Source organism: Palaemon carinicauda, chromosome 4 (genome assembly GCF_036898095.1).
Source record: "Palaemon carinicauda isolate YSFRI2023 chromosome 4, ASM3689809v2, whole genome shotgun sequence".
NCBI lineage: Eukaryota > Metazoa > Arthropoda > Malacostraca > Decapoda > Palaemonidae > Palaemon > Palaemon carinicauda.
In genome coordinates, this window is record NC_090728.1 from 191,683,483 (window position 1) to 191,709,766 (window position 26,284).

At 41.5% G+C, this 26,284-nt stretch overlaps 1 protein-coding gene across 7 annotated transcripts in view; it reads right to left on the bottom strand.

The window, feature by feature from the left end:
• Nucleotides 1-26,284, bottom strand: part of LOC137640306 (anillin-like) — a 59,738-nt gene that overhangs the window by 24,872 nt on the left and 8,582 nt on the right. For 4 of the 7 annotated variants that reach the window (XM_068372937.1, XM_068372934.1, XM_068372935.1 and 1 more), the window contains 5 exons: nt 21,485-21,853; nt 10,950-11,179; nt 9,353-9,618; nt 8,036-8,163; nt 7,406-7,550 (listed from right to left, as the gene is read on the bottom strand). In XM_068372937.1, coding sequence (XP_068229038.1) covers nt 7,406-7,550; nt 8,036-8,163; nt 9,353-9,618; nt 10,950-11,179; nt 21,485-21,853 — 1,138 coding nt within the window. The remainder of the gene's footprint in view (nt 1-7,405; nt 7,551-8,035; nt 8,164-9,352; nt 9,619-10,949; nt 11,180-21,484; nt 21,854-26,284) is intronic. The other 3 variants (XM_068372938.1, XM_068372936.1, XM_068372939.1) reach the window with 2 other exon arrangements.

The following is a 26,284-nucleotide window of genomic DNA, read 5'->3' on the forward strand; positions in this document are numbered from 1 at the left end:
TCCTAAGATGAAGAAGGAAGTCAGCTATTTGGATCACAGAGGTATTGGTAGAGGATATTGAATTGGCTCTACACCAGCTTCGGAAGACCTCCCACTTAGACTGGTAGACTCTACGAGTGGAAATTCTTCTAGCTCTGGCAATCGCACTGGCTGCCTCCTTCGAAAAGCCTCTAGCTCTAGCGAATCTTTCGACAGTCTGAAGGCAGTCAGTCGAAGAGCGTGGAGGTTTGGGTGCAACCTGTCTACGTGTGGTTGACGTAGAAGGTCCACTCTTAGAGGTAGAGTCCTGGGGAAGTCGACTAGCCATTGAAGTACCTCTGTGTACCATTCTCTTGCAGGCCAAAGGGGAGCAACCAGCGTCAGCCGTGTCCCTTCGTGCGAGACGAATTTCTGCAGAACTTTGTTTATAATCTTGAACGGAGGGAATGCGTACAGGTCGAGATGGGACCAGTTCAGAAGAAAAGCATCTACATGAACCGCTGCAGGGTCTGGAACAGGGGAACAATAAAGCGGAAGTCTCTTGGTGATGGAGGTGGCAAACAGGTCTATGGTAGGTTGACCCCACAAGGTCCAAAGTCTGTTGCACACACTCTTGTGGAGGGTCCATTCCGTGGGAATGACCTGATTCCTTCTGCTGAGGCGATCCGCTGAAACATTCATATCGCCCTGGATGAACCTCGTGACCAGTGTAAGGTTTAGACCTCTTGACCAAATGAGGAGGTCCCTTGCGATCTCGTAAAGGCTCCTCGAATGGGTCCCTCCTTGCTTGGAGATGTAAGCCAAGGCTGTGGTGTTGTCTGAATTCACCTCCACCACTTTGCCTAGCAGGAGGGACTTGAAGTTCAACAGGGCAAGATGAACTGCTAACAGTTCCTTGCAGTTGATGTGGAGTAAAGCTTGTTCCTTGTTCCATACTCCTGAGCATTCCCGTCCGTCCAAGGTCGCACCCCAGCCCGAGTCCGATGCATCCGAGAAGAGATGAAGATGGGGGGTCTGGATGGCCAATGATAGACCCTCCTTGAGAAGAAGATTGTGCTTCCACCACCGGAGAGTGGTCTTCATCTCTTGGTTGATAGGGATAGAGACTGCTTCTAGAGTCGAGCCCTTGTCCCAATGAGCTGCAAGATGGAATTGAAGAGGGCGGAGGTGGAGTCTCCCTAGCTCGACAAACAGGGCCAGAGATGAGAGGGTCCCTGTGACTCATCCACTGTCTCACTGAGCAATTGCTCCTCTTCAGCATGCTCATGATGCACTCTAGGGCTTGGTTTATCCTGGGGGCCGATGGAAAAGCCCGAAAATCCCGACTCTGAATCTCCATTCCCAGGTACACAATGGATTGGGAGGGAATGAGTTGAGATTTCTCTATATTGACTAATAGACCTAGGTCTCTGATTAGATCTAAAGTCCAAGAGAGGTTCTCCAGACAACGACGACTCGTGGAGGCTCTCAACAGCCAGTCGTCTAGGTAGAGGGAGGCTCTGATGTTCGATAAGTGCAGGAATTTCGCTACATTCCTCATCAGATGAGTAAAGACCATAGGAGCTGTGCTTAGGCCAAAACACAGGGCTTGGAACTGATAGACAACCTTTCCGAAAACGAATCTCAGGAAAGGTTGGGAGTCTGGATGAATGGGAACGTGAAAGTATGCATCTTTCAAGTCCAACGAGACCATCCAGTCCTCCTGTCTGACCGCTGCTAAGACCGACTTGGTCGTCTCCATTGTGAACGTCTGCTTGGTGACATACTCGTTGAGAGAGCTGACGTCCAGCACCGGTCTCCAACCTCCTGTCTTTTTGGCCACAAGAAAGAGACGGTTGTAGAAGCCCGGGGATTGATGGTCCCGGACTATAACCACTGCCTTCTTCTGCACAAGTAGCGACACCTCCTGTTGCAATGCTAGCCTCTTGTCCTCTTCTTTGTAGTTGGGAGAGAGGTTGATGGGCGATGTGGTCAGAGGCGGTTTGAGGCAGAATGGAATCCTGTAACCGTACCTCAGCCAACTGACAGACTGTGCGTCTGCACCTCTCTTCTCCCAGGCTTGCCAGAAGATCTTGAGCCTGGCTCCTACTGTTGTCTGGAGAATCTGAGAGTCAGTGCTTTCCCTTAGATGTCCTGGGTCCTTTCCTAGACTTGCCCCTTTGAGAGTCTGGACGGGAGCTTCCTCGGCTGGGGGCTCTACCACGAAAGGGCGGTATGAACCTAGTGGCCGGGGTATCAGCCACTGGAGAGCGATAAGTCTTGGGGACAGAGGTGGTAACCTTAGACTTACGAGCCGATGAGGCTACAAGATCGTGCGTGTCCTTCTGTATCAGGGCAGCCGACAAGTCCTTAACTAGCTCCTCGGGAAAGAGGAACTTTGAGAGTGGAGCAAAAAGGAGCTGTGACCGCTGGCACGGTGTAATGCTGGCTGAGAGGAAGGTACACAGTTGTTCCCTCTTCTTCAACACCCCTGATACAAATAACGACGCTAGCTCACCCGATCCATCCCTGATAGCCTTATCCATGCAGGACATAATTAGCATGGCAGAGTCTTTGTCCGCAGGAGATGTTTTCTTGCTGAGGGCTCCCAGGCACCAGTCGAGAAAGTTAAACATTTCGAAAGCTCTGAACAACCCTTTCAGAAGATGATCCAGGTCTGAGAAGGTCCAACAAACCTTCGAGCGTCTCATCGCAGTCCTCCTAGGCGAGTCCACCAGACTTGAGAAGTCAGCCTGGGCAGAGGCAGGAACTCCCAAGCCTGGTGCTTCCCCTGTGGCATACCAAACGCAACCTTTCGATGCGAGCTTCGTTGGAGGGAACATGAAGGAAGTCTTGCCCAGGTGTTGTTTAGACTGAAGCCACTCCCCTAAGGTCCTTAAGGCCCTCTTGGAGGATCTAGCTAGGACAAGCTTAGTATAGCTCGACTTAGCTTGTTGTACGCCTAGCGAAAACTCAGATGGAGGAGAGCGGGGAACAGCAGAGACGAAGTGGTCAGGGTAAAGCTCCCTGAGTAGAGCCAAGACCTTTCTAAAATCAACAGACAATGGAGAAAGCTTAGACTCCTCCACGTCTGATGAGGGATCAAGATGTGCCTCCTCATCATCCGACACTTCATCAGCAGAAGGTAGCGAAGCAAAAGGACCAGAATGCTGAACCGCAGAGTCAGAACGGGTAGGAACAACAACAGAGGTTTCCTCAACTTGAGGGAAAACCTGAGGTTCAGACTGCATAGGCTGAACAACAGTCGGAGCAGAAGGCAGGTGCAAGGGTGAAGGAGGTTGACTCCTAGCAAGAGTTGCACCCAAGGATTGCACCAGCTGAGCGGAGGACGGAGGCGGAGTAGTCCGTTCCTGTTCCTGAGAGATGAGTGGAGCATGAGAAGGTTGAGGCTGCGCAGAACAAGGTAAAGTTCTAGCAAGCTGAGGTTCCTGAGGCGCAAGTCCATGGTGTAGATGAGCTTGCCTAGATGAGGGTTGAACTCGGTGCAGCGCTGGTTGAGCAGACAGACTCACGGAGGGGAGAGGTTGTTGTACCCCAACCGAGAGTTGCACCACTGGTGGAGCAGCAAGGGGAGGAGGAGGAAGAGTGTAACTCTCCTGATCCCAAAGCAAGGGTTGCCTTAAAGAAGGCTGAGGCTGAACAACACTGTGAACAGCAAACTCCGAAAGTGGTTCAACATCGTACGCCTGGCAGATGGTGCTGCGACCAGGCGGAGCAGGTGCAGGCTGGGCGAGCACAGGCGGAGCAGGTGCAGGCTGGGCGAGCACAGGTGCTGCGAGAACAGGTGGAGGGAGTGCAGGCGGTGCAACACTCTCAGCCCGACACTCACGCATCAAGTCCGAAAGCTGAACTTGCATGGACTGAAGCAGGGTCCACTTGGGGTCGGCAGAAACGATAACAGACTGAGGTAAAGTCACAGTCGGGGTCTGTATAGGCAGAACCTTACTCCTCTTGGGCGGAGTACAGTCGACCGATGACAGAGGCGAGTCGGAGCTGAGCCAATGACTACAACCTGGCTGAGCACTCGCTGACTGAACTCTACGTTTAAGCGGTCTCGAGACCTGAGACCAACGTTTCTTCCCTGCATGAAGATCAGCGGACGAGAAGACGGGCTCAATCGTCTGCAGGTGGGAGTGACGGTCTAAGGAAGACACGCCCGCAACCACCGAGGATAATTCTGTGCGCCTAACAAGGCCTGTCGAACCCTTAAGCCCTTCGACATTGCTTCTCCCCTGGGCATGGGAGCTTGCAAGAGGTCCCGGACTGGGAGGACGACTGGCTCGCACAGAAAAATCCTCACGCACCACACTGGCACCACTAGCACTTGGCACTGCACAGACACTAGCACTCGTCACAGCACTGGCACTATTTCCACCCACTGCACTCTTGACCTTCAGTTCTTTAACCTCGGCCATCAGAGACTTATGGTCACTTACCACTGATTCTACTTTATCTCCTAAAGCCTGAATAGCACGCAAAACAGTTGACATATCAGGCGGAGGGCACACAGTAGGTTCGGGGGTAGCCACTACAGGGGTAGGAAAAGGAAGGGGATCATGAGGTGAGGAAAACATAGAAGAGTGAGAAGAACTTCTCCTAACTCTAGTTCTCTCTAACTTGGATGAATATTTTAAAAGACGTACAAAATCCAATTCCGAAAGTCCGGCGCACTCCTCACACCGATTTTCTAATAGACAGGGCCTGTCCCTACAGTCAGAACAAGCGGTGTGAGGATCTACCGAGACCTTCGGAATACGCCTATTGCAAGACCTACATCGTCTATGGGAGGGAGCTTGCGAAACGTCAGACATCTTGTTTCAAAGAGTAAGTCAAAGGGTGATCCAAAAACAAGCAAAAATTCATTAACCGTTAATCAAAGTTTATATAAAAGCTAACTAGCTAATATAAAAAGGATTCCAGTATGCGACAGCCGTTAATCTAAGAGAATACTTCATCAAATATCCATGAATAAACTCGAAGACCATGAGCGTATCCCAGAACGTCTAGCCGGAAGCACGACAGAGGAATAATTGAGGAGGTGTCAACAACAAATGATTGAGTACCTGGCCACAGGTGGCGCTGGTAAGTACACCCCCTTCTAGTATTGTGATAGCTGGCGTATCCCTCCATAGAATTCTGTCGGGCAACGGAGTTGACAGCTACATGATTATCGGGTAAGTTTAATATTGAAAAATATACTGCAAAATGTGCTGGGAAAAAATAACCCTCTAGGGGTTAAGGGTTGGAAATTTCCAAATAGCCTGGGGGTAAAAGGGCTAAAGAGAAAGAACAAACAGCAAACCAGGAATCACAAGTAAATGAGGCCAAGATTTTGAAAGCAGAATGCTTTACAACTTTTTCCCTGTGCGCTCTTGTTCTAGTAAAAAAATCAATGATTGACAAAATCCAACTTGGTAGCACTCGAAAATCCCGGGAGTAATGCCAGGCCCAACATGTAATAAATAGGAGACAAGGATACCTTTCGATAAAGGACAAAGATGTAGCAGACTTTTATTTATCTAGTAAACCTTGACATATTAAATTATGATAAGTGAACAACATAGATTATTAATCAATACAACTTACAGCCACAACACGAACACTACTTGCATAACAATATGTACTACAGTACATGCAAATAAAGGCATTGAACGAGTCAATTTAGAGCATACACTTACAATACTGAAAAATAGAAATTATTCACATCTATCTCATGCTGAAAATACCAACATCTGATTGACATCTGGCCAAAATTCAGGTGATCGTTAGAAAACCAACCAAACAAAATAGGTTGTGATGCACACACAAAAAATACTACAGTACATGGCCTAGGACAGACAAGGGAAGCCTCATACTGCTAGTACCAACTAGCTCATGCAGTTTATCAAGCAGCTAGTACTAACGGACCAACTAATCAAAATTTAAATCATAGAGTAGCAACAAATGAAATCTATGATTTATCCATTACACGAGCAGCAATAAATGAAATCTATGATTCATCCATTACACGAGCAAAGCAAGACCAAATATGCAAAATTAAATTTGCTAAACATTCATCAATTACTTACTTTTAATGATAAACATATGAAAGAACTTGTAAGATCATATGTGAATGAAAATGAATGCAAAGTATCACAACATGGCAGAGCAAATCTGTATAATCTTTCCCTGGTGATTATTATTGTTATTGTTACATTAAACTGAACAGCTGCTGCCTACAGATGGGTCAAACGCCCACTTGGGCGTAAAGTTGTTCGTAGCTATTTTACTCAGTTTTCGGAATTTGGATGTCTGGGACCATTGCAAATGCAATTTGGGCTTGATATGATTGAAAACTTTAAAAACTGCAAAAGAGGCTTCTTGCAGACTTTTTGCTGCCGATGTTTTAACCCTTTTACTCCCAAAAGACGTACTGGTACGTTTCACAAAACTCATCCCTTTATCCCCATGGATGTACCGGTACGTCCTTGCAAAAAACTGCTATTTATATGTATTTCTTTGCATATTTTTGATAATTTTTTGAGAAAATTCAGGCATTTTACAAGAGAATGAGACCAACCTGACCTCTCTCTCTGATGAAAATTAAGGCTGTTAGAGCAATTTAAAAAAAAATATACTGCAAAATGTGCTTGAAAAAAAAATAACCCCTGGGGGTTAAGGGTTGGAAAGTTCCAAATAGCCTGGGGGTAAAAGGGTTGAATTAATATGAGCAGAAATGCCACTACAATGTAACATTTTCAATACCCAATTCCCTTTACTTGAATTTCTGTTCTCGTATATAAATTCAAATTTGCTTAACTTTATCCATTTTCACCTACTTTCTCTTTTCATATACAGGACTTGTACTCTGTGGAAGATTATCTTACTAGTCCGACCTTTTTTGCTGGTCACACAAGAATGATTGTTCATTTGAAACAAAAAAAAAAATCCAAGACTGACTATGCAATTACGTGCCAAAGGGGTTATAAAAAGAACTTTTCACAATGCATTGAGTAAGAGGCGTAAGGCAAACTTTAGGCATTATAACATGGTAGCAACAACAGAAGTATAGTGAACTTTAGTGTATCAAAAAGAATTATATTGCAACAAAAAAAGTCAAACATTTAAAAAGCATTATTTTATAAACTGATGCGGTATAACAGATTCAGCAATGTGCCAGACAAAAAATGGATTAGGTTTTTAAGAGAAAAGAGGACCTAAAGAGAAAAGAGATCTTAAAGAGAAAAAGAGGTCTTAAAGAGAAAGAGGTCTTAAAGAGAAAGAGGTCTTAAAGAGAAAGAGGTCTTAAAGAGAAAAAGATCTTAAAGAGAAAAAGAGGACTTAAAGGGAAGAAAAGTCTTCAAAGAGAAAAGAAGTCACAGGAAAAAGAGGTCTCAAAGAGAAAAAGAGGTCACAAGATGAGAGGATTAAATACTGGATAACTTACCTCTCTGGAACTGTTGTAATTTCTGTGATATAGCAGGTGACGGCTCTACCGCGATTTTCTTGGTTGGCTTGGTTACGGGATGCGAATGAGCAACTGATGTCTTGCTTGGCATATCCACGTTGCATGAATTATCTGTATGAAGGCTCTGAAATGATCCAATAGCTGTTAGGTAAATCGATTTCAAAGACCTATTAAAAAGACGGAAGATAAGATTTCAAAACTAGACATTTCTTGCATGTTTAGAGTTAGCATATCTAACTGAAAAGAATATATTAGAGCACACATAAATGGGATCATATCTAAATCAGCCAAATTGGAGCTAGCTTAACATGAGAAAAGCTAATAACTTCCAGTAGCTCTCAATCTTCACAACAGATCATAACTTTTCATTACTTTTGGTTTGAAAACTAAACTACTAACACAAATGGGATCATATCCACGTCAGCCAAGTTGGAGTTAGATTAATAACCTGAGAAAAGCTAAAAACATGGGATCATATTGACATCAGGCAAGTTGGAGCTAACTTAACATGAGAAAAGCTAAAAACTTTCAGGTGCTCAAATTAATATCCACAGAGATTAGAGCTATTCATTCCTTTTGGTTTGAAAACTAAACTATTAAAAAGTCTACCTTCAAAGGAACTGATTGTCCAAATGGGGCCTTTGGGACGAGCACACCACCCTGTTTTTTGTTAAACAATGCCCTGCGCTCTTGAACACTTCTTTCGGCTGGGTCCTTTTCAGGCGAACGATTCCCACCTGTTGAAAGGGAAAGTTATCAAATAAACAGAGGCATAATAAATTAAGACATACTGTAGACTATAGGTGTTATAGTAGTGGCTTGGCTAGTAATAATAATAACTGTACATTTCTCGGCTAATATTTTTAATGCATAATATAGGATATTTGTTCAGTTCATGCAATCAAAATTCTATCAAACTGGTACCCATAAAAACCTCCGAGTCGAGGTTTCCATAAGACATCTTAAAAGAAATAAACATCATAATAAATCTTGCTTCTTTGATTCTAAACAGTGATACCAAAATTCAATTAAATACAGAAGAAAAGATTCTTCGTATGACAACTCTCCAAATATTAGTTTCAATAAAACCTTTTACAGTACACTATGGCTACTTCATTTAATTAAAAGTTTTCACAGAGGAACAAAAGAATGTTTTGATTGGAACAACAGGTATGATAAGAATATTCAAGAGAGCAATGTTCAAAGATGATGATGACAGATGGCAATTTTGTGTTTTCATAATGACCCATAGTTCAATCAAGCTCTATTGAATTCCTTTTCAAAATAATTGCATTATTATTCAAAACTAGTTGAAGAGCACTAATGAGTCCTTTGAACTCTCATACAAAACCCAAAGGAGTCAATTTCTAAGAGATAATAACTGGAACAAGACAGGATCAGGAAGCTGGAAGTTGAATAGTACAAGAAAATATACGAGTACCTTTTTGTGCTACATCAATAAGAGACTTACGGTAAACAGCATCGTACCTCTCTGGTGTTACCTTGATAATACTACAGTATAAAGTAAAATACTGTAAATGTAACAGTAAAGATTCTTTCCCTCCTCCATTCTTAGTGTATTTTTGCCCTTCCATAATTTTACTTCTACCTGTACCCTTTTTAAGCAACACATTCAATTAAAACTATCTGCAAATGTCTGCATCAAGGGTACCTTAGTATTTACTAGGATGGCAAAATAATATAAGAAATTCAACATCAAATAGGTCTAATGTCTGTTTAATGATACCCATTCATAAAAAAAAGGAATAGGCACAATCAAGGAAGCCTTGAATAATGCACACCTGCAAGCACTGGTCACGCTTCAAGACCCGAAAATGTTTCGGAAATCATAAGAATATCTAGCATAAAAAAGATGCTGTAAAGATGCATAAGTTTATAATTACAAGAAAAAAAAAAAATACTAACCAGCTGAATCAAATGCTGCAGCCCTGGCTCTCACTGAGGACATAAAAGGTTGATCCACAAGAGGGACAGCTTCTGGCATTGGTGCATCTCCTTTCACGACGTCACCTACGGGTGGCGGCTTGTGAGGACTGAGGTCTCTGTGGCTTCGTCTTGCTGGTCCACATCGACTAAAATGACCTTGATCTTTCTTTGGGCTCCTGTCGGAGTGATTTGTTTGTTCCTGAACAAACTGATCACCGGTGACTTTACTTCCTTGAGATCCTAACCTGAGGAGATAAAAGAGTGCTCAAGTTTTACATACATACATTAAAAAAAAGTCTGGCTAAGATGCTATGAGAACCTAAAAGACTTGTTAAAAATCGCAATCAATACCTACACGTTTTTTCTTTTAGAAATTTTCAAATAATAATAGGTTAATCAAATCTTTATTTTGAGAATTTACATAAAATTTTGTATAAATCTAGTCATAACACCCCATATACAAGGGTAACAATCAAATAACTCAGACAACATACTCCATATTCCATAAAGATTTTCAGCTTTTGTGTGGAACAGAGGCCTATATTATCAGTATAAAGATCGCTATCTATAAAAAAGAAGATTCAATTTTCATTCAAAAAAAAAAAATCTAAGATGCCGTTTGTAAATTAATTTCGCTAAATCCTGGCCTAGGGTAAACCTAACCTGAATCCCATACCTATGATTTCAAGCTACAAAAGTCAATAGTCAGGTTCCATATGAAATAGATATCAGATTATTAGAAATTTCATTTTGTTTACTGTAATAAATATATTGTTTCATTACAGTATTTCTTCATCTTTCTTTGTTAGTTTCAGTTGGATTTGTGTTTGTAAGTTAGGGACCTGCTGTAATACATACAGGAAAGCATTCCTCATAGTATGACCTTTAGTATGATGTTCAGTTATGGTCCATTACAAACTCATGATTGTATTAACCAACTGCTTTTCGTATACTCGAAATGATTTTGTAGAAAAATATGAATTGGTAAATATTAAGTATTCAAGATCTTTTTCTTAATCATGGCTATAATTTACATACATTGAAGACAATGACCTTCAATCTTTACCTCTGGCTACGCATCAATGTTCTGGCCCTCTAATATACATCATTGTTCATGCTTTCAGTTCTTTCTATCTTCCACCACCAATTATATTTTCTGAAGATTCAACTATTAACTACAATTAAGTTCAACCATAACACTATTTCCCTTTTGCCTATCTAGTATCTAACAACGAATGATGGGAGAAGGTTAGGTAGTGGTGGTGGTGGTGGGGGCAGTAGCTGTAGTGAACGACACCTCGTAGTAACGGGGGATTTTGAGGAGGGAGAAGTCTAATTGGAAAGGGATCTCTGGTAGTGGTATCACTCGCCCCAGTTTTAATACCGACAGCCTTTACGGGTGAGCGAGCTGGATATATTCCTAGCATTCCATGCAACTTTTTTCACTGGTATATTTAGCAGTATTTATACCTTTGAAATGGTGCTTTAAGGAGCATTTCATGGAGCGACACAGGTTGAGCCCAGAAATGAAAGATTGGTTTACATGAAATATAAAAAAAATTTCAACCTTCCGTACCTTGAAACACTACCAGTTTTTGAGGGGCTCGATAATTTCACGGAGCTCCCTGCTTGTATGTGACTCCCGCTCTGAGACTGGTAAAATTTAGTGGGACTACTTGACCGGGAATAGGACTTCACTGGACTCCTGGAACGGTCTACGCGCTCGGGCGAGGCGTCGCGGATGTGCTGCTCCCAGCGACTCCTCATCTCGCCTACTTTTGAAGGACTAACATCGCGTCTGTCAGACTGGAGGAGAAACCAAGATTTAGAGAGATTTCAGGCGATGTCATACAAATAAATTAGAAATTACATCCATTAAATGTCTATAAATTTTCCCCATCAACAAAGACACACGACCAAATACGTAAGTGATAGTAACCAAAAATTCAAAATTAAGGTACATAACTCTACAATAAAACACTTAAAATGATTTCACTTCAATCTAGAATAATTTCTAGGTCTTATCAAAGCAGAAAACTATCCCGAAAAGCAAATTATTGTTTACCACTAAAACCCCTAGTATGACAAACTGACAGTAAATAATTTTAAGTAAAAAAAAAAAGAGAGAGAGAGAGAGATAATTTTCAAGTGGATATCCTCTTTATTTTAAAATCTTTCATAATCTGAAAACATAAAATGTAACATTAGTTTCCCTAATGAAAAATAAAAAGAATAAGATAATTATTACGAAACATAAGTCAGAAAAACTACAAACTAAGAGAAAATTTTCTTACTACAGCTCACCAGTGGTATTACACTTGACCGACCAAATCCGTGGTTTTAGTTATTAGCAGTTTTCATTAATGATAAAAATATATTTTGTATTTTTGCGAATACTGTACTTTATTTGTATAATTACACAAACAAACTATAAAGTTTATTAGATAAAAAAGGCATTTTAGTATATTTTACGATTTAAACAAATGCATTATTTCACAAGCATATGAAGCATACAAACAAACTGTACAGCAAGCAATTTTTTCTATTACCATAAATTGCACAAACTTATTACAAAATCAAGCCCAATATAGATATGCTACAAAAGTTAAAGCAACATTGCAATTATGCAGTATGGTAAATCTGACATCTTGTATACAATGCTCAATTCAGATCTAACATTATTACTTTCAATAATTGAAACTAATAATGTTACCAATCAGGTGAAGTGGTCAACAAGCATATTTACCTCCCTCACAAAAACACGCACACTCCTTTCATTACCAATTGCAATACCACAGTATCCACACTATCCTGTTCGTAATACTAGGCAGGCAGTTAATTCTAATAGCCAGGCCTTTCCATCATGAGGTTCAATACTACACAGTATTCTAGAAGTTTTATTCCAGCTGTTACCAAGTTGTGGAATGATCTTCCTAATCGGGTAGTTGAATCAGTAGAACTTCAAAAGTTCAAAGTAGGACCAAATGTTTTTATGTTGACCAGGGTGACAAGAGTCTTTTTATTGTTTATACATGACATATCTGTTTTTGACGTTGTTAATAGTTTATATAGGACATATCTGTTTTGATGCTGTTACTGTTTTTAGAATGATATATTGTAATTTATTCTCATCATTTATTTATTTCCTTATTTCCTTTCCTCACTGGGCTATTTTTCCATGATGGAGTCCTTGGGCTTATAGCATCTTGCTTTTCCAACTAGGGTTGTAGCTTAGCTAGTAATAATAATAATACATGGCTGAGCCCAATCCTCAGAGAAGTGCAAACTGCCTACATGTATTAGTGATAATGTAATTTCAATCTTATCAATGAATGAGCTCTAACATTATGTATATCTACTCTATTTACCAAGGCACTTTCCCCAATTTTGTGGGGTAGCCGACATCAAAAGAACAAAATGGGACCCTTCCTCTCTCCGCTCCTCCCAGCCTGACAAGGGATTCAGCCGTGTTTGGCTGGTACTGCTAGGGTGCCACAGCCCACCCTCCCCTGTTATCCACCGCCAATGAAGTTTCATATGCTGAATCCCCTACAACTGCTACCTCCACGGTCACCAAGACAACCGGATGAAGCAGCAGGGCCTACCGGAACTGCGCCACGATCACTTGCCATTCATTCCTATTTTTAGCAGGCTCTCTTGCCTTTCTCACATCTATCCTCATCACCCAGAGCTTTCTTCCCTCCATTCATCCACACAAACCTTGACCTTCCTCTTTGTACTTCTCCCATCAACTCTAAGATTCATCACCTTTGTGTATGTATTAGGGTAAAAAAAAAATATTAAGCCATTTCACTCCAAGTCAAGAGACTTAGCTTATGCTATCCTAAAAGTTGAGACTTACAAATTTATGCAATTTTCTTAAAGTAAATCTATTAGCCAATCTTAGAATGCTTACTGGTCTTGTACTATTGATCACTCCCAATGCAGTAAGTTCCCTATGTATGAACAACTTATGTTCTACGAGTCTTAAAGTTCTCATGTCCAACATGATCAGTTAGGTATCTGATTCATGACCCTCAACTGCCTAATCTCCATTGTTTTCAGTCTGCTGAGCTAGACTACTACTTATGCATCAAGAATTCATACAGCTATTTTTGCATGATAAAACACCAAATTAAAATATTCTTTTTCTATTGGCCACAGGTTATGATCTGAGAAATTTCATAAGTTGAATGATTTTATCTTAGGGATTTACTATATGCTTGACTCTCAGATCATTTTACTTCTCTGCTTAGTTACCATGATGTTTCTGTAGTGAACGACACCTGGTAGTAACGGGGGATTTTGAGGAGGGAGAAGTCTAATTGGAAAGGGACCTCTGGTAGTCGTATCACTCACCCCAGTTTTAATACCGACACCTTTTAGGGGTGAGGGAGCTGGGTATATTCCTGGCATTACATGCAACTTTTATTCTCTGGTATATTTAGCAGTATTTATACCTTTGAAATGATGCTAAAGGAGCATTTCACGGAGCAACACAGGTTCCTCGCCCAGAAATAGATTTTTCCTTCGTCAAAATCCCTTTTCATGGCAGGCTACCTTTTTAGTTATGATGCATTTTTTGTTAAATCTTTGTCTGGTAACTTTAGGTTAGCTGTAGGATACCCTGAAATGTTCCAATGTAGGTCTTTGTTTCCACTAGAATGCAAAATCCTCAAAGCGACGTACTGTATTGTTTATTCTATGGAATTATAAGAGTAGCATAGCAAATCCGCTACCTACAAAGAACAGTACACCTATTCATAGTACCATAAACAATAGTAAAACCAATCCAGATAAAATGGGTTGGGCTTGTGTAACAATTAAAAAATAAAATATAAGAGATTTGAGTAGTTAACCCTTTTACCCCCAATGCTATTGGGAACTTTCCAACCCTTAACCCCCAGGCATTTTTTTTTCAAGCACATTTTGCAATATATATTTTTTTTAAATTGCTCTAACAGCCTTAATTTTCGTCATAGAGAGGTCAAGTTAGTCTCATTATTTTGGAAAATGCCTGAAGTTTCTCATAAAGTTATCAAAAATATGCAAAAAATAAAAAAAATGTAAAATGATATTTTGATTATAAAATAAATTTTTGAATATACTTACCCGGTGAATATATAGCTGCAACTCTGTTGCTCGACAGACAAAATCTACGGAAAAACTCGCCAGCGATCGCTACACAGGTTGCGGGTGTGCCCAACTGCGCCATCTGTCGACCAGATACCCAGCTCTTATGTAAACAAAGACTCAATTTTCTCCTCGTCCCACTGCGTCTCTATTGGGGAGGAAGGGAGGGTCATTTAATTTATATTCACCGGGTAAGTATATTCAAAAATTTATTTTATAATCAAAATATCATTTTTAAATATTTAACTTAGCCGGTGAATATATAGCTGATTCACACCCAGGATGGTGGGTAGAGACCAGTAATATCTGTTTACATTTTATGAGCTAAGAGTTTTTTATTTCATTTTAGAAGTTATCAAAATAACAAAAGCAAAATAAATAGGTACCTGGTAAGGAAGTCAACTTGAACAATTACTCTGCCTTTTAAGTACGTCTTCCTTACGGAGCCTCGCGATCCTCTTAGGATGCTGATCGACCCCTAGGAGCTGAAGTATCAAGGGTTGCAACCCATACAACAGGACCTCATCAAACCCCTAATCTAGGCGCTCTCAAGAAATGACTTTGACCACCCGCCAAATCAACCAGGATGCGAAAGGCTTCTTAGCCTTCCGGACAACCCATAAAAAAAAAACATTTCAAGAGACAGATTAAAAGGATAAGGAATTAGGGAATTGTAGTGGTTGAGCCCTCACCCACTACTGCACTCGCTGCTACGAATGGTCCCAGTGTGTAGCAGTGCTTGTAAAGAGACTGGACATCTTTCAAGTAAAATGACGCGAACACTGACTTGCTTCTCCAATAGGTTGCGTCCATTATACTTTGCAGAGATATATTTTGCTTAAAGGCCACGGAAGTTGTTACAGCTCTAACTTCGTGCGTCTTCACCTTAAGCAAAGTTCGGTCTTCCTCACTCAGACGTGAATGAGCTTCTCGTATTAACAATCTGATAAAGTCTGACCAAGCATTCTTTGACATAGGCAAGGATGGTTTCTTAACTGAACACCATAAAGCTTCAGATTGGCCTCGTAAAGGTTTAGTACGCTTTAAATAGAACTTAAGAGCTCTAACAGGGCATAAGACTCTTTCTAGTTCATTGCCTACGATCTCCGATAAGCTGGGGATATCGAAAGATTTAGGCCAAGGCCGAGAAGGCAGCTCATTTTTGGCAAGAAAACCAAGTTGCAGCGAACAAGTGGCTTTTTCTGACGAAAATCCGATGTTCTTGCTGAAGGCATGAATCTCACTGACTCTTTTAGCCGAGGCTAAGCATACCAGGAAAAGAGTCTTAAGAGTGAGATCTTTCAGGGAGGCTGATTGTAACGGCTCCAACCTGTCTGACATGAAGATTCTTAGTACCATGTCTAAATTCAATCCAGGGGTAGCCAAACGACGCTCCTTGGTGGTCTCAAAAGACTTAAGGAGGTCTTGCAGATCTTTATGTTTGGAAAGATCTAAGCCTCTATGCCGGAAGACCGATGCCAACATGCTTCTGTAGCCCTTGATAGTGGGAGCTGAAAGGGATCGTCCTTTTCTCAGGTATAAGAGAAAAAACAGCTATTTGAGCTACAGAGGTACTGGTCGAGGATACAGAAACTGACTTGCACCAGTCTCGGAAGACTTCCCACTTCGATTGGTAGACTCTAATGGAAGACGCTCTCCTTGCTCTAGCAATCGCACTGGCTGCTTCCTTCGAAAAGCCTCTAGCTCTCGAGAGTCTTTCGATAGTCTGAAGGCAGTCAGACGAAGAGCGTGGAGGCTTTGGAGTACCTTCTTTACGTGTGGCTGACGTAGAAGGTCTACCCTTAGAGGAAGACTACTGGGAACGTCTACTAACCATCGAAGTATCTCGGTGAACCATTCTCTCGCGGGCCAGAGGGAAGCAACTTGTCCCTTCGTGAGAGGCGAACTTCTGCAGTACCTTGTTGACAATCTTGAACGGTGGGAATGCGTAGAGATCCAGATGTGACCAATCTAGGAGGAAAGCATCTATATGTATAGCTGCTGGGTCCGGGACTGGAGAGCAATAGATTGGAAGCCTCTTGGTCAGCGAGGTTGCAAAGAGATCTATGGATGGTTTACCCCAAGTGGCCCAAAGTCTCTTGCACACATCCTTGTGGAGGGTCCATTCGGTTGGAATTACTTGCCCTTTCCGACTGAGACAATCTGCTATGACGTTCAAGTCGCCTTGGATGAACCTCGTTATTAGGGAGATGTCTTGACCTTTTGACCAGATGAGCAGGTCCCTTGCAATCTCGTACAACGTCAGTGAGTGGGTACCTCCTTGTTTGGAGATGTACACCAAGGCCGTGGTGTTGTCCGAGTTAACTTCCACCACTTTGCCTCGAAGGAGAGACTTGAAGCTTTTCAAGGCCAGATGTACTGCCAACAGCTCCTTGCAGTTGATATGCATGCTCCTCTGACTCGAGTTCCACAGTCCTGAGCATTCCCGACCGTCTAGTGTCGCGCCCCAGCCCACGTCCGATGCGTCCGAGAAGAGAACGTGGTTGGGAGTCTGAACAGCCAGGGGAAGACCCTCTCTTAGGTTGATATTGTCCTTCCACCAAGTCAGACAAGACTATCTTTTCGGAAACTGGGATCGAGACCGCTTCTAGCGTCTTGTCCTTTTTCCAGTGAAAAGCTAGATGGTATGAAGAGGACGGAGGTGTAGTCTTCCTAGTGATACAACTTGTTCCACGGATGACAGCGTCCCTACCAGACTCATCCACAGCCTGACTGAGCAGCGTTCCTTCTTCAGCATCTTCTGGATAGATAGTAGGGCTTGATCTATTCTGGGGGCTGATCGTCTTGTTGTTCAGCAACGTCCTCATCAGAGGGTTCCTCATCCGAAAACTGATGAGGAAACGGCAACGGAGTGGGCAACGTCTGGCTCGCTGAGTCCGGTCGCACTGGTGCATGCGTGACGGAGCCGGACGCAACATCATGGAACTGCTGCACAGTCTGTGAACTGTCAACAACCATGGGTGCGCGAGGAAGCACAGCGTCAACCCGAGACTGTCTAGACCGTCTGGGTTGTGCAGTCAACACCCTACCGGGTTGCTGAGGTTGACGCACTGCGTCAAAACAAGTCACCTCTGCTGGTTGTTGAACGTCCTGAACGTCAACAACCACCTCCGAGCGTCGCTTAACGACAACGTGCGGCTGGCAACCCACACTGGGTCGCATCGGTGGAGGATCCACCTCAACTGGCAGACGCGAGTAGGTTACCTCAGCGTCAACAGGGCGCACAACCGACCGGTTGGAAGGTTGTTGGCCAGAAGGTTCGGTAGCAACCTTCTCCGCATTAAAGTCCTCTATCAAGGACGCAAGTTTGGACTGCATGTCTTGCAGCAAAGCCCATTTAGGGTCTACGGGAGCAGGTGCGGCAACAGACGGGGTTAGCGACTGAGGCGGTACCGCTTTCCATCCCTGAAAGCCTTGTTTATGCATGACATAATTGTACAGCAAAACTTCAAAGGCTCGAAAACAGCTGTGAAGTTGACCTGTAAAAAACTTGGAGCGTCTCCTGGCCAGGCGCCAGGGAGAGTCTACGAGATTTGAGAAGTCTATCTGGGCAGAGGCAGGAACTCCCAAGCCGAGAACTTCTCTCGTGTCATATCAGACTCTCGTTCTATAAGCCAGTTTAAAAGAAGGGAAAGCAAAGGCTGTATCCCCCAAACTCCTCCTGGTGAAAAACCAGTCGCCTAGCCAACGTAAAGCTCTCTAGGAGAGCGAGAGAGCACTAGCTTAAAAACAACGGCTTCGAAGTAGCTAGGCCTAGTGTAAGCTCTGACGTTTAGGCGAACGAGGAGCAGCAGTTACAAAAAGATCCGGACAAAGATCCTTAAAAAAAATCATCATGATTTAATTAAAGTCCATAGGGGGCTAAGCAGCTTTAGGCTCCTCTCCATCTGACAGAGTCCTCAAGGGAATATCAGTAGGAGGGGGAACAGCAACTTCCTCATCTACAGGAACCTTGTCCGATAAAAGCTGAGTCTCAAGCAAGGGAGAGACCTACCGTGGTGGCAATGCTTTACAAGCAGAGTCCACACTCACTGGTGCATTAGTAGCGGACCAGAACGCAACGTCATGTAACTGCTTGACAGTCTGTGAACTGTCAACCACAACAGGTGCGTGAGGACGCACAGCGTCCACTCGAGACTGCTTTGACTGCCTAGACTGAGCAGTCAAAACAACTCTAGAATGCGGAGGTTGACGCACAGCGTCAAAACAAGTCAACTCCGATTGTTAGTGAACGTCTTGAACGTCAACAGGAGCATCAGCAAGTGGCCTAACGTCCAAATGCGGCTGAAAAACCACACGAGACCGTATCGAGTGTGGTTCTAAAGAACCTGACTGACGTGACTTAGCTACGCCAACGTCAACAGTAAGCACAAGGGAACGTTAGGTTGGCTGAAAGCCAGGATATCGATGAGATAAACGGCTAGACTCAACGGACTAATCGGCAGAATAGTCTTCCATAAGGGAGGCAAGCATATTCTGCATGTCTTGCCATACAACCCATTAAGGATCAACGGAAATGGTTGTGGTAAGAGACGAGGATAACGTCTGTGACCGCAACACTTTGCCAACAAAAAAAGACTCTCGGAGTCTGTGTTACGCTTTTGTTAGGCGGCGAGCAGTTATCCGATGACTGCATAGGGTCAGAGCGGTCCTAATGGCTGTAACCAGGACGCTGGACCTGTCCTGAAAGGACTGACTTTCGCTTAAGGGCTTCGAAACCTTGTGACAGGTTTCTTATGCGAAAAGCCTTCGGATGACGAGGAGAAACAACGTCTCTCTCGTCTTATGGTAGGGGAGATCTTGGTAAGATACACCCGATACCATAGAGGGAAAACGTCTGTTCGTTGATCAAGGCCTCTCGAACCCATAAGTCGTTCGACATTACTTCTCCCCTGGGCTTGGGAGCATGCAAGAGGTCCCGGACTAGGTGAACGACAGGCACGAACAGACGAACCCTCGGACGCAACACTGTAACACTTTGCGCATATCACTTTATCACTTCGATTTTCTGTTTTGCACTTATTTCACTGAAATCGAAACTTTTACTGATTTCTACCTGAAACACGCAATTCTACCCTTCATTAAAAGGTAGTAATTGCGAAATCAGTCGTATAATGCAAGCTCATTAATACCAGCAAAAAACAGAAAACATATTTTAAGATAATAAATTCAGTGGCTGGGAAAGAGACTACACACTAGTTCATATAAACTACGTTTTCAATCTCTCACCGCACGTAGCCTGGGGACGTGAATAAAAAACTAAAAACGTTTTATCCTTCCTCCCCGTACAGAGACTAGGGACGAGAGTAACTCGAGAACAACGTTACCCGCTTGAACGGAACGTTTTCTCTCCTCTCTCTCCCTCCGTCTCTATCTCTCTCTCTCTCTTGATTTCGCACCTAAGAGAAGAGCCCAATTATATCTCGTCAAAAAAAAACATGTTATTTGACTAAAGGAAAAAACTGAAAGGTTTTTCAAATAAAAAGTTCCTTTAAAATAGAATTTAAAACATTTAAGCTAAGAAAGAATGAACAAAACGTCAGAATCGATTTACTCTTACTGCAAAGTGAAACCGTGATACACTCTCTCTCTATCGTAACGATAGAGCGCATGTTGAACGTCCTGAACGTCAACAACTGGGTAGCATAAATAAACTAAACGTTAGTTCATCTTTGAAAACAGTACGAAGACTATCAAAGAAAATCTTTCATAAAATATTACATTTAAAAAGTTTTAAATCCTTAGCTTTTTAAAAGCTATTTACGATATAAAGGGCTCAACGTTGATTAACTTCGGTTTCCAAGTTAGGACCGCCTACTCTCAGGAAAGGTCGCATATAAACAAAACATTAAAATTTATTTTTATATGTTTATAATAAATGGAAAGTTAATCGAAGAGGCCTAATAAAGGCGGAGAGATATAAAATATATAGAGGAAAATCTATAAATAATTTATAACGTGATAAGATAATTACTAAAAGCCTAAACACAATTCCGTCTAAGGGAAGGGTCGGCCATTTAAAAGTGAAAGAAAGTCCATACTCTCTTTGTCACCATAATTAAATCTATCCAAAACGAGTTCAAGATTTAAGATGAAGATAAAACACCTGCATTGCGAAAGCTCAAAACCAGAATATAGTACTTCACCAATATGATGTGAAAAACTCCAGTTTAGCAACAGCGAGTAAAGTACGTCTTGTCGACACGTCGACAGAGAGAAAATTGAGTCTTTGTTTACATAAGAGCTGGGTATCTGGTCGACAGATGGCGCTGTTGGGCACACCCGCAACCTGTGTAGCGATCGCTGGCGAGTTTTTCCGTAGATTTTGTCTGTCGAGCAACAGAGTTGCAGCTATATATTCACCGGCTAAGTTAAATATTTAAAAAAAGATTTTTGCAAGGACGTACCAGTAAGTCCATGGGGGTAAAGGGATGAGTTTTGTGAAACGTACCAGTACGTCCATTGGGGGTAAAAGGGTTAACAGAAGTGACTGTTACTTGTGGTTCTAACCATCGTTACAATTAGTAACTTTAGTTACTAAAGACTCTAGTAACTTGAGCTATTACGAATAGCCCAGTCTAAGATCCCACTTTTAGGGATCCAATACTTTGTTTTTTTTTTTCCTCCAAAATATGTGAAAGGTGCATATACCCCCAGAAATCTACACATCTCTAGTATCTACACAAAATCAATATTTACCATTGCAATACAACTGTACTTTAAATTGCATAATTTGCCTATCAAATAAAAATTAAATTAGCAAAGAAAAGGAATGAATGAATGATTTGATGTTTTCTGGCATCCTGACGTTGAAGGTCATTGACGAAGCAGCAAAGAAAAGACCAAAGACACAAACGTTGCTATGAAAATAAATAAATAAATAAATAAAAGGCGAGGAAACACGTCACACGTAAAGCCCAGCAAACGGAAAGCAAAAGCCGTTTTAAGCAATCTCACCTTAGGTTTGGGCTCCGGACTAGGTACCCGAGAAAGGGTACGAACAGGGCTTGAAGCAGGACTTTTGGGGAGACAGGACAAAATGACAGGCGGAGGAGGCGGAGCAGTTGAAGAGATGCTGTTGTTATCATGCACTGAGTTAAGCTGTTTACATGAAGGCTTTGAAGCAATCTTATTCTTCTCTTTAGCTGGACTTGTTACCTTAGTTGGACTGCCGTTACCCCTCATGAACTCGGCTAAACTCATGCCTTTTACCTTGGAGGGACTGACAGGTGGTGTTGGCCCTTCATTTGTTGAGACACCCTGTTCCTTTTTGAAGTCAAAGTAGAGCCTAGAACGGGACTCAGTTGGAGTAAAGCCCTGCGCTTCCTGTAAATGATATGCCAAAATGAAATAGAAAGACTCGAGGTAATGAATATCCATAATCTATAAAATTGCGTTCTTTTTCTTTTAAAACTTTAACACTACTAAGTGGGGTAACGTCTTCTTAAAAATAAAAATCAGAAATCTATTTGAATTTAAGATAAAATGACATTTTATGAACATTACACGTAAGGGTCCACACTATAAAAGTCAAGAATTTTAAGTTGGTGATGCCGTTAAGCTGCCTCTTAATAATAATACTTGTAGTGCCGAGGCTTGTACACACCTAATAACAATTTCTTAATTTACATACTGAAAGTTGGTAAAGATAGGCATACACCTAATACTTGACAAATATTTTTAGCTTCTTAGTTTTATCAAAATTCTCTTAAATCTTCAAAAAAAAGATCTTCATTTGATGCAAACATTTTAAAGAATAAAAAATACACATATACTATGAGTTTTCCACCATTGCCTTACATAGTTTTAAAATATTCTAAAGTTCTGCTATACTTTCGAATTAGGCTCCATAGGTTGTTCATCCTTTGATCTAGTAAAAAGTTCTACTAAACTGATGCTTATGCATAATTAAAGATGGCCTCAATCTATGCCAATGGATCCATTTACTTAAATATCCTTATTAAAACAAAATCAAGATTGTACAATAACACACCACAACCTTACTTGGCAAGACATTACCCCTCGTAGAAAGGCATTTCAAGTACTGTAGAACAAAACTATTCAAAGTACAATATAAAATGTCAAGGACAAAGTGGGACAAAGAATGAGGAATATATGGAAGGACAAAGTGGGACAAAGAACGAGGAATATATGGAAGGACAAAGTGGGACAAAGAACGAGGAATATATGGAAGGACAAAGTGGGACAAAGAACGAGGAATATATGGAAGGACAAAGTGGGACAAAGTATGAGGAATATATGGAAGGACAAAGTGGGACAAAGTACGAGGAATATATGGAAGGACAAAGTGGGACAAAGTATGAGGAATATATGGAAGGACAAAGTGGGACAAAGTATGAGGAATATATGGAAGGACAAAGTGGGACAAAGTACGAGGAATATATGGAAGGACAAAGTGGGACAAAGAATGAGGAATATATGGAAGGACAAAGTGGGACAAAGAATGAGGAATATATGGAAGGACAAAGTGGGACAAAGAATGAGGAATATATGGAAGGACAAAGTGGGACAAAGAACGAGGAATATATGGAAGGACAAAGTGGGACAAAGAACGAGGAATATATGGAAGGACAAAGTGGGACATAGAATGAGGAATATATGGAAGGACAAAGTGGGACAAAGAATGAGGAATATATGGAAGGACAAAGTGAGACAAAGAATGAGGAATATATGGAAGGACAAAGTGGGACAAAGAACGAGGAATATATGGAAGGACAAAGTGGGACAAAGAACGAGGAATATATGGAAGGACAAAGTGGGACAAAGAATGAGGAATATATGGAAGGACAAAGTGGGACAAAGAACGAGGAATATATGGAAGGACAAAGTGGGACAAAGAACGAGGAATATATGGAAGGACAAAGTGGGACAAAGAACGAGGAATATATGGAAGGACAAAGTGGGACAAAGAACGAGGAATATATGGAAGGACAAAGTGGGACAAAGAATGAGGAATATATGGAAGGACAAAGTGGGACAAAGAACGAGGAATATATGGAAGGACAAAGTGGGACAAAGAATGAGGAATATATGGAAGGACAAAGTGAGACAAAGAATGAGGAATATATGGAAGGACAAAGTGGGACAAAGAACGAGGAATATATGGAAGGACAAAGTGGGACAAAGAATGAGGAATATATGGAAGGACAAAGTGGGACATAGAATGAGGAATATATGGAAGGACAAAGTGGGACATAGAATGAGGAATATATGGAAGGACAAAGAGGGACAAAGAATGAGGAATATATGGAAGGACAAAGTGGGACAAAGAATGAGGAATATATGGAAGGACAAAGTGGGACAAAGAATGATGAATATATGGAAGGACAAAGAGGGACAAAGAATGAGGAATATATGGAAGGACAAAGTGGGACAAAGAATGAGGAATATATGGAAGGACAAAGAGGGACAAAGAATGAGGAATATATGGAAGGACAAAGTGGGACAAAGAATGAGGAATATATGGAAGGACAAAGAGGGACAAAGAATGAGGAATATATGGAAGGACAAAGTGGGACAAAGAATGAGGAATATATGGAAGGACAAAGAGGGACAAAGAATGAGGAATATATGGAAGGACAAAGAGGGACAAAGAATGAGGAATATAAGGAAGGACAAAGTGGGACAAAGAATGAGGAATATATGGAAGGACAAAGTGGGACAAAGAATGAGCGAGGAATATATGGAAGGACAAAGTGGGACAAAGAATGAGGAATATATGGAAGGACAAAGTGGGACAAAGAACGAGGAATATATGGAAGGACAAAGTGTGACAAAGAATAATGAATATATGGAAGGACAAAGTGGGACAAAGAATGAGGAATATATGGAAGGACAAAGTGAGACAAAGAATGAGGAATATATGGAAGGACAAAGTGGGACAAAGAATGAGGAATATATGGAACTTGGAAAACCTGGTATAGCACTGGGTCTGTGGACATTTTCAGCATAGCTGGGACAAACGAAAACTATTTCTACGAACCTCACATTGCCTCTCTCTTGAAGCTTGCATAACCCAAAAAATAAACTTCATAATATTCTTTCCTTTAAATAAAATTAAGCCTCTAGTATGATATTGAGACCATTTCAACAGAGGAATAAGAAAAAAAAATACCCAGGTTATTGAAGTAACAGGGATGAAAAACGTGTGAAAATATAATATACAAAATGGATGAGAATTGGGAAATGAAAGGTGAAAATAAAGATGCAGCAGAACAAGTCAGTATTATGAAAAGCTTCCGAGATGAGAAAAAAAAAGTATAAATTAGAGGAAGCTAAAGAATGTAATAGATGAAGAGCTTAAAAAGAGCCCACATAGTGTTTTAAAATGGAAAACCTAAGACCAATCATTTCCAAATTTACAAAAACCTGGGCAAAGCTGGAAAAAAGGATGAGATGGGACCCTATAAATGGTAAAAAGAACCACACAATGTGCATGATTTAGCAGAATAAGATGCCTATAAATGGGAGGATAGGCTAAGAAAAAAACGTTTAAGGCGTTAGTTGTCCTTTCGTTTCCTACAGAGGGGTTAAGAATAAAAAGCAGTCTTCTTAATGAGGTAAGGATTCAACTATAAATTTGTGGATCTTGCCAAGGTATACTTTACAGAGCACCAAGACAAGCAATTGAATGGGACTCATAAAGACAGTTTTAATTGGAATAGTAATTAAGGGTGCGATGTTATTCTGCTATGAAAATAAATCTGGAGTGAAGACTAAGACTTTTGTTGTGGACAATAGTATTGTTAGATGCTACAAAGTGCAAAAATAAAAAGCAAAGAAATTAAAATCAATGCAATGTAAAAAAGCTAACGGTAAAAGTAAAGGAAGTACAATTTAGTATTGTGTACCTGGGAACATGTTCAGGATTATAAAATACGAGTATACATGGATGCAGTGGGGGGGGGAGGGAGGGAGAGAGAGAGAGAGAGAGAGAGAGAGAGAGAGAGAGAGAGAGAGAGAGAGAGAGAGAGAGAGAGAGAGAGAATATGGATGCTAGGCCAATCTTAGCGGTATAGAGCATTTCTGTTACTCTATGAGACACTGAACTAAGGCAAAGATTGAGAGGGCAGCAAGACAGCGAGTAACTACAGTATGGATAAGGTGTAGATACTATATAGCTAGAATATTAAATAAAAGCATCCCATCAAGAGTGAGAGTGCAATGTCTCTTGTGTAAATAAGGTATGGACAACTTAATGCATCAGGGTTGTGGTGGCCAGGGGGTAGCATCCTTGCCTGGTGATCGCCAGACCGGGGTTTGAGTCCCCCTCAAACTCATTAGTTTCTTTGGTTGCTGCAACTTCCCCATCTTTGTGAGCTAAGAATGGGTGGTTTGGGGGAACATATAGGTCTATCTGCCGAGTCATAAGCAGCCATTGCCTGGTCCTCCTTGGCCCTAGCTTGGGTGGAGAAGGGGCTTGGGCGCTGATCATATGTATATATGGTCAGTTTCTAGAGCAATGTCACTGTCCCTTGCCTCTGCCATTCATGAGTGGCATTCAAACCTTAAATATTTGATCATGTATACTGACAATGAAAATGTGGAAGGATTGGAGATGTGGTATAGAAGTATTTAGAATTGATCCAATGGTCTTGTATAAATAACTAATGCTGATAACTGATAAGATACATCTCTTTATATGGATTTGCTTGAACTGTCAAAACACTCCAATTTCCCCATGCCTGCTGAGCAATAATATCCAATGACATACTGCAATACCCCGTTTGTTTCTAA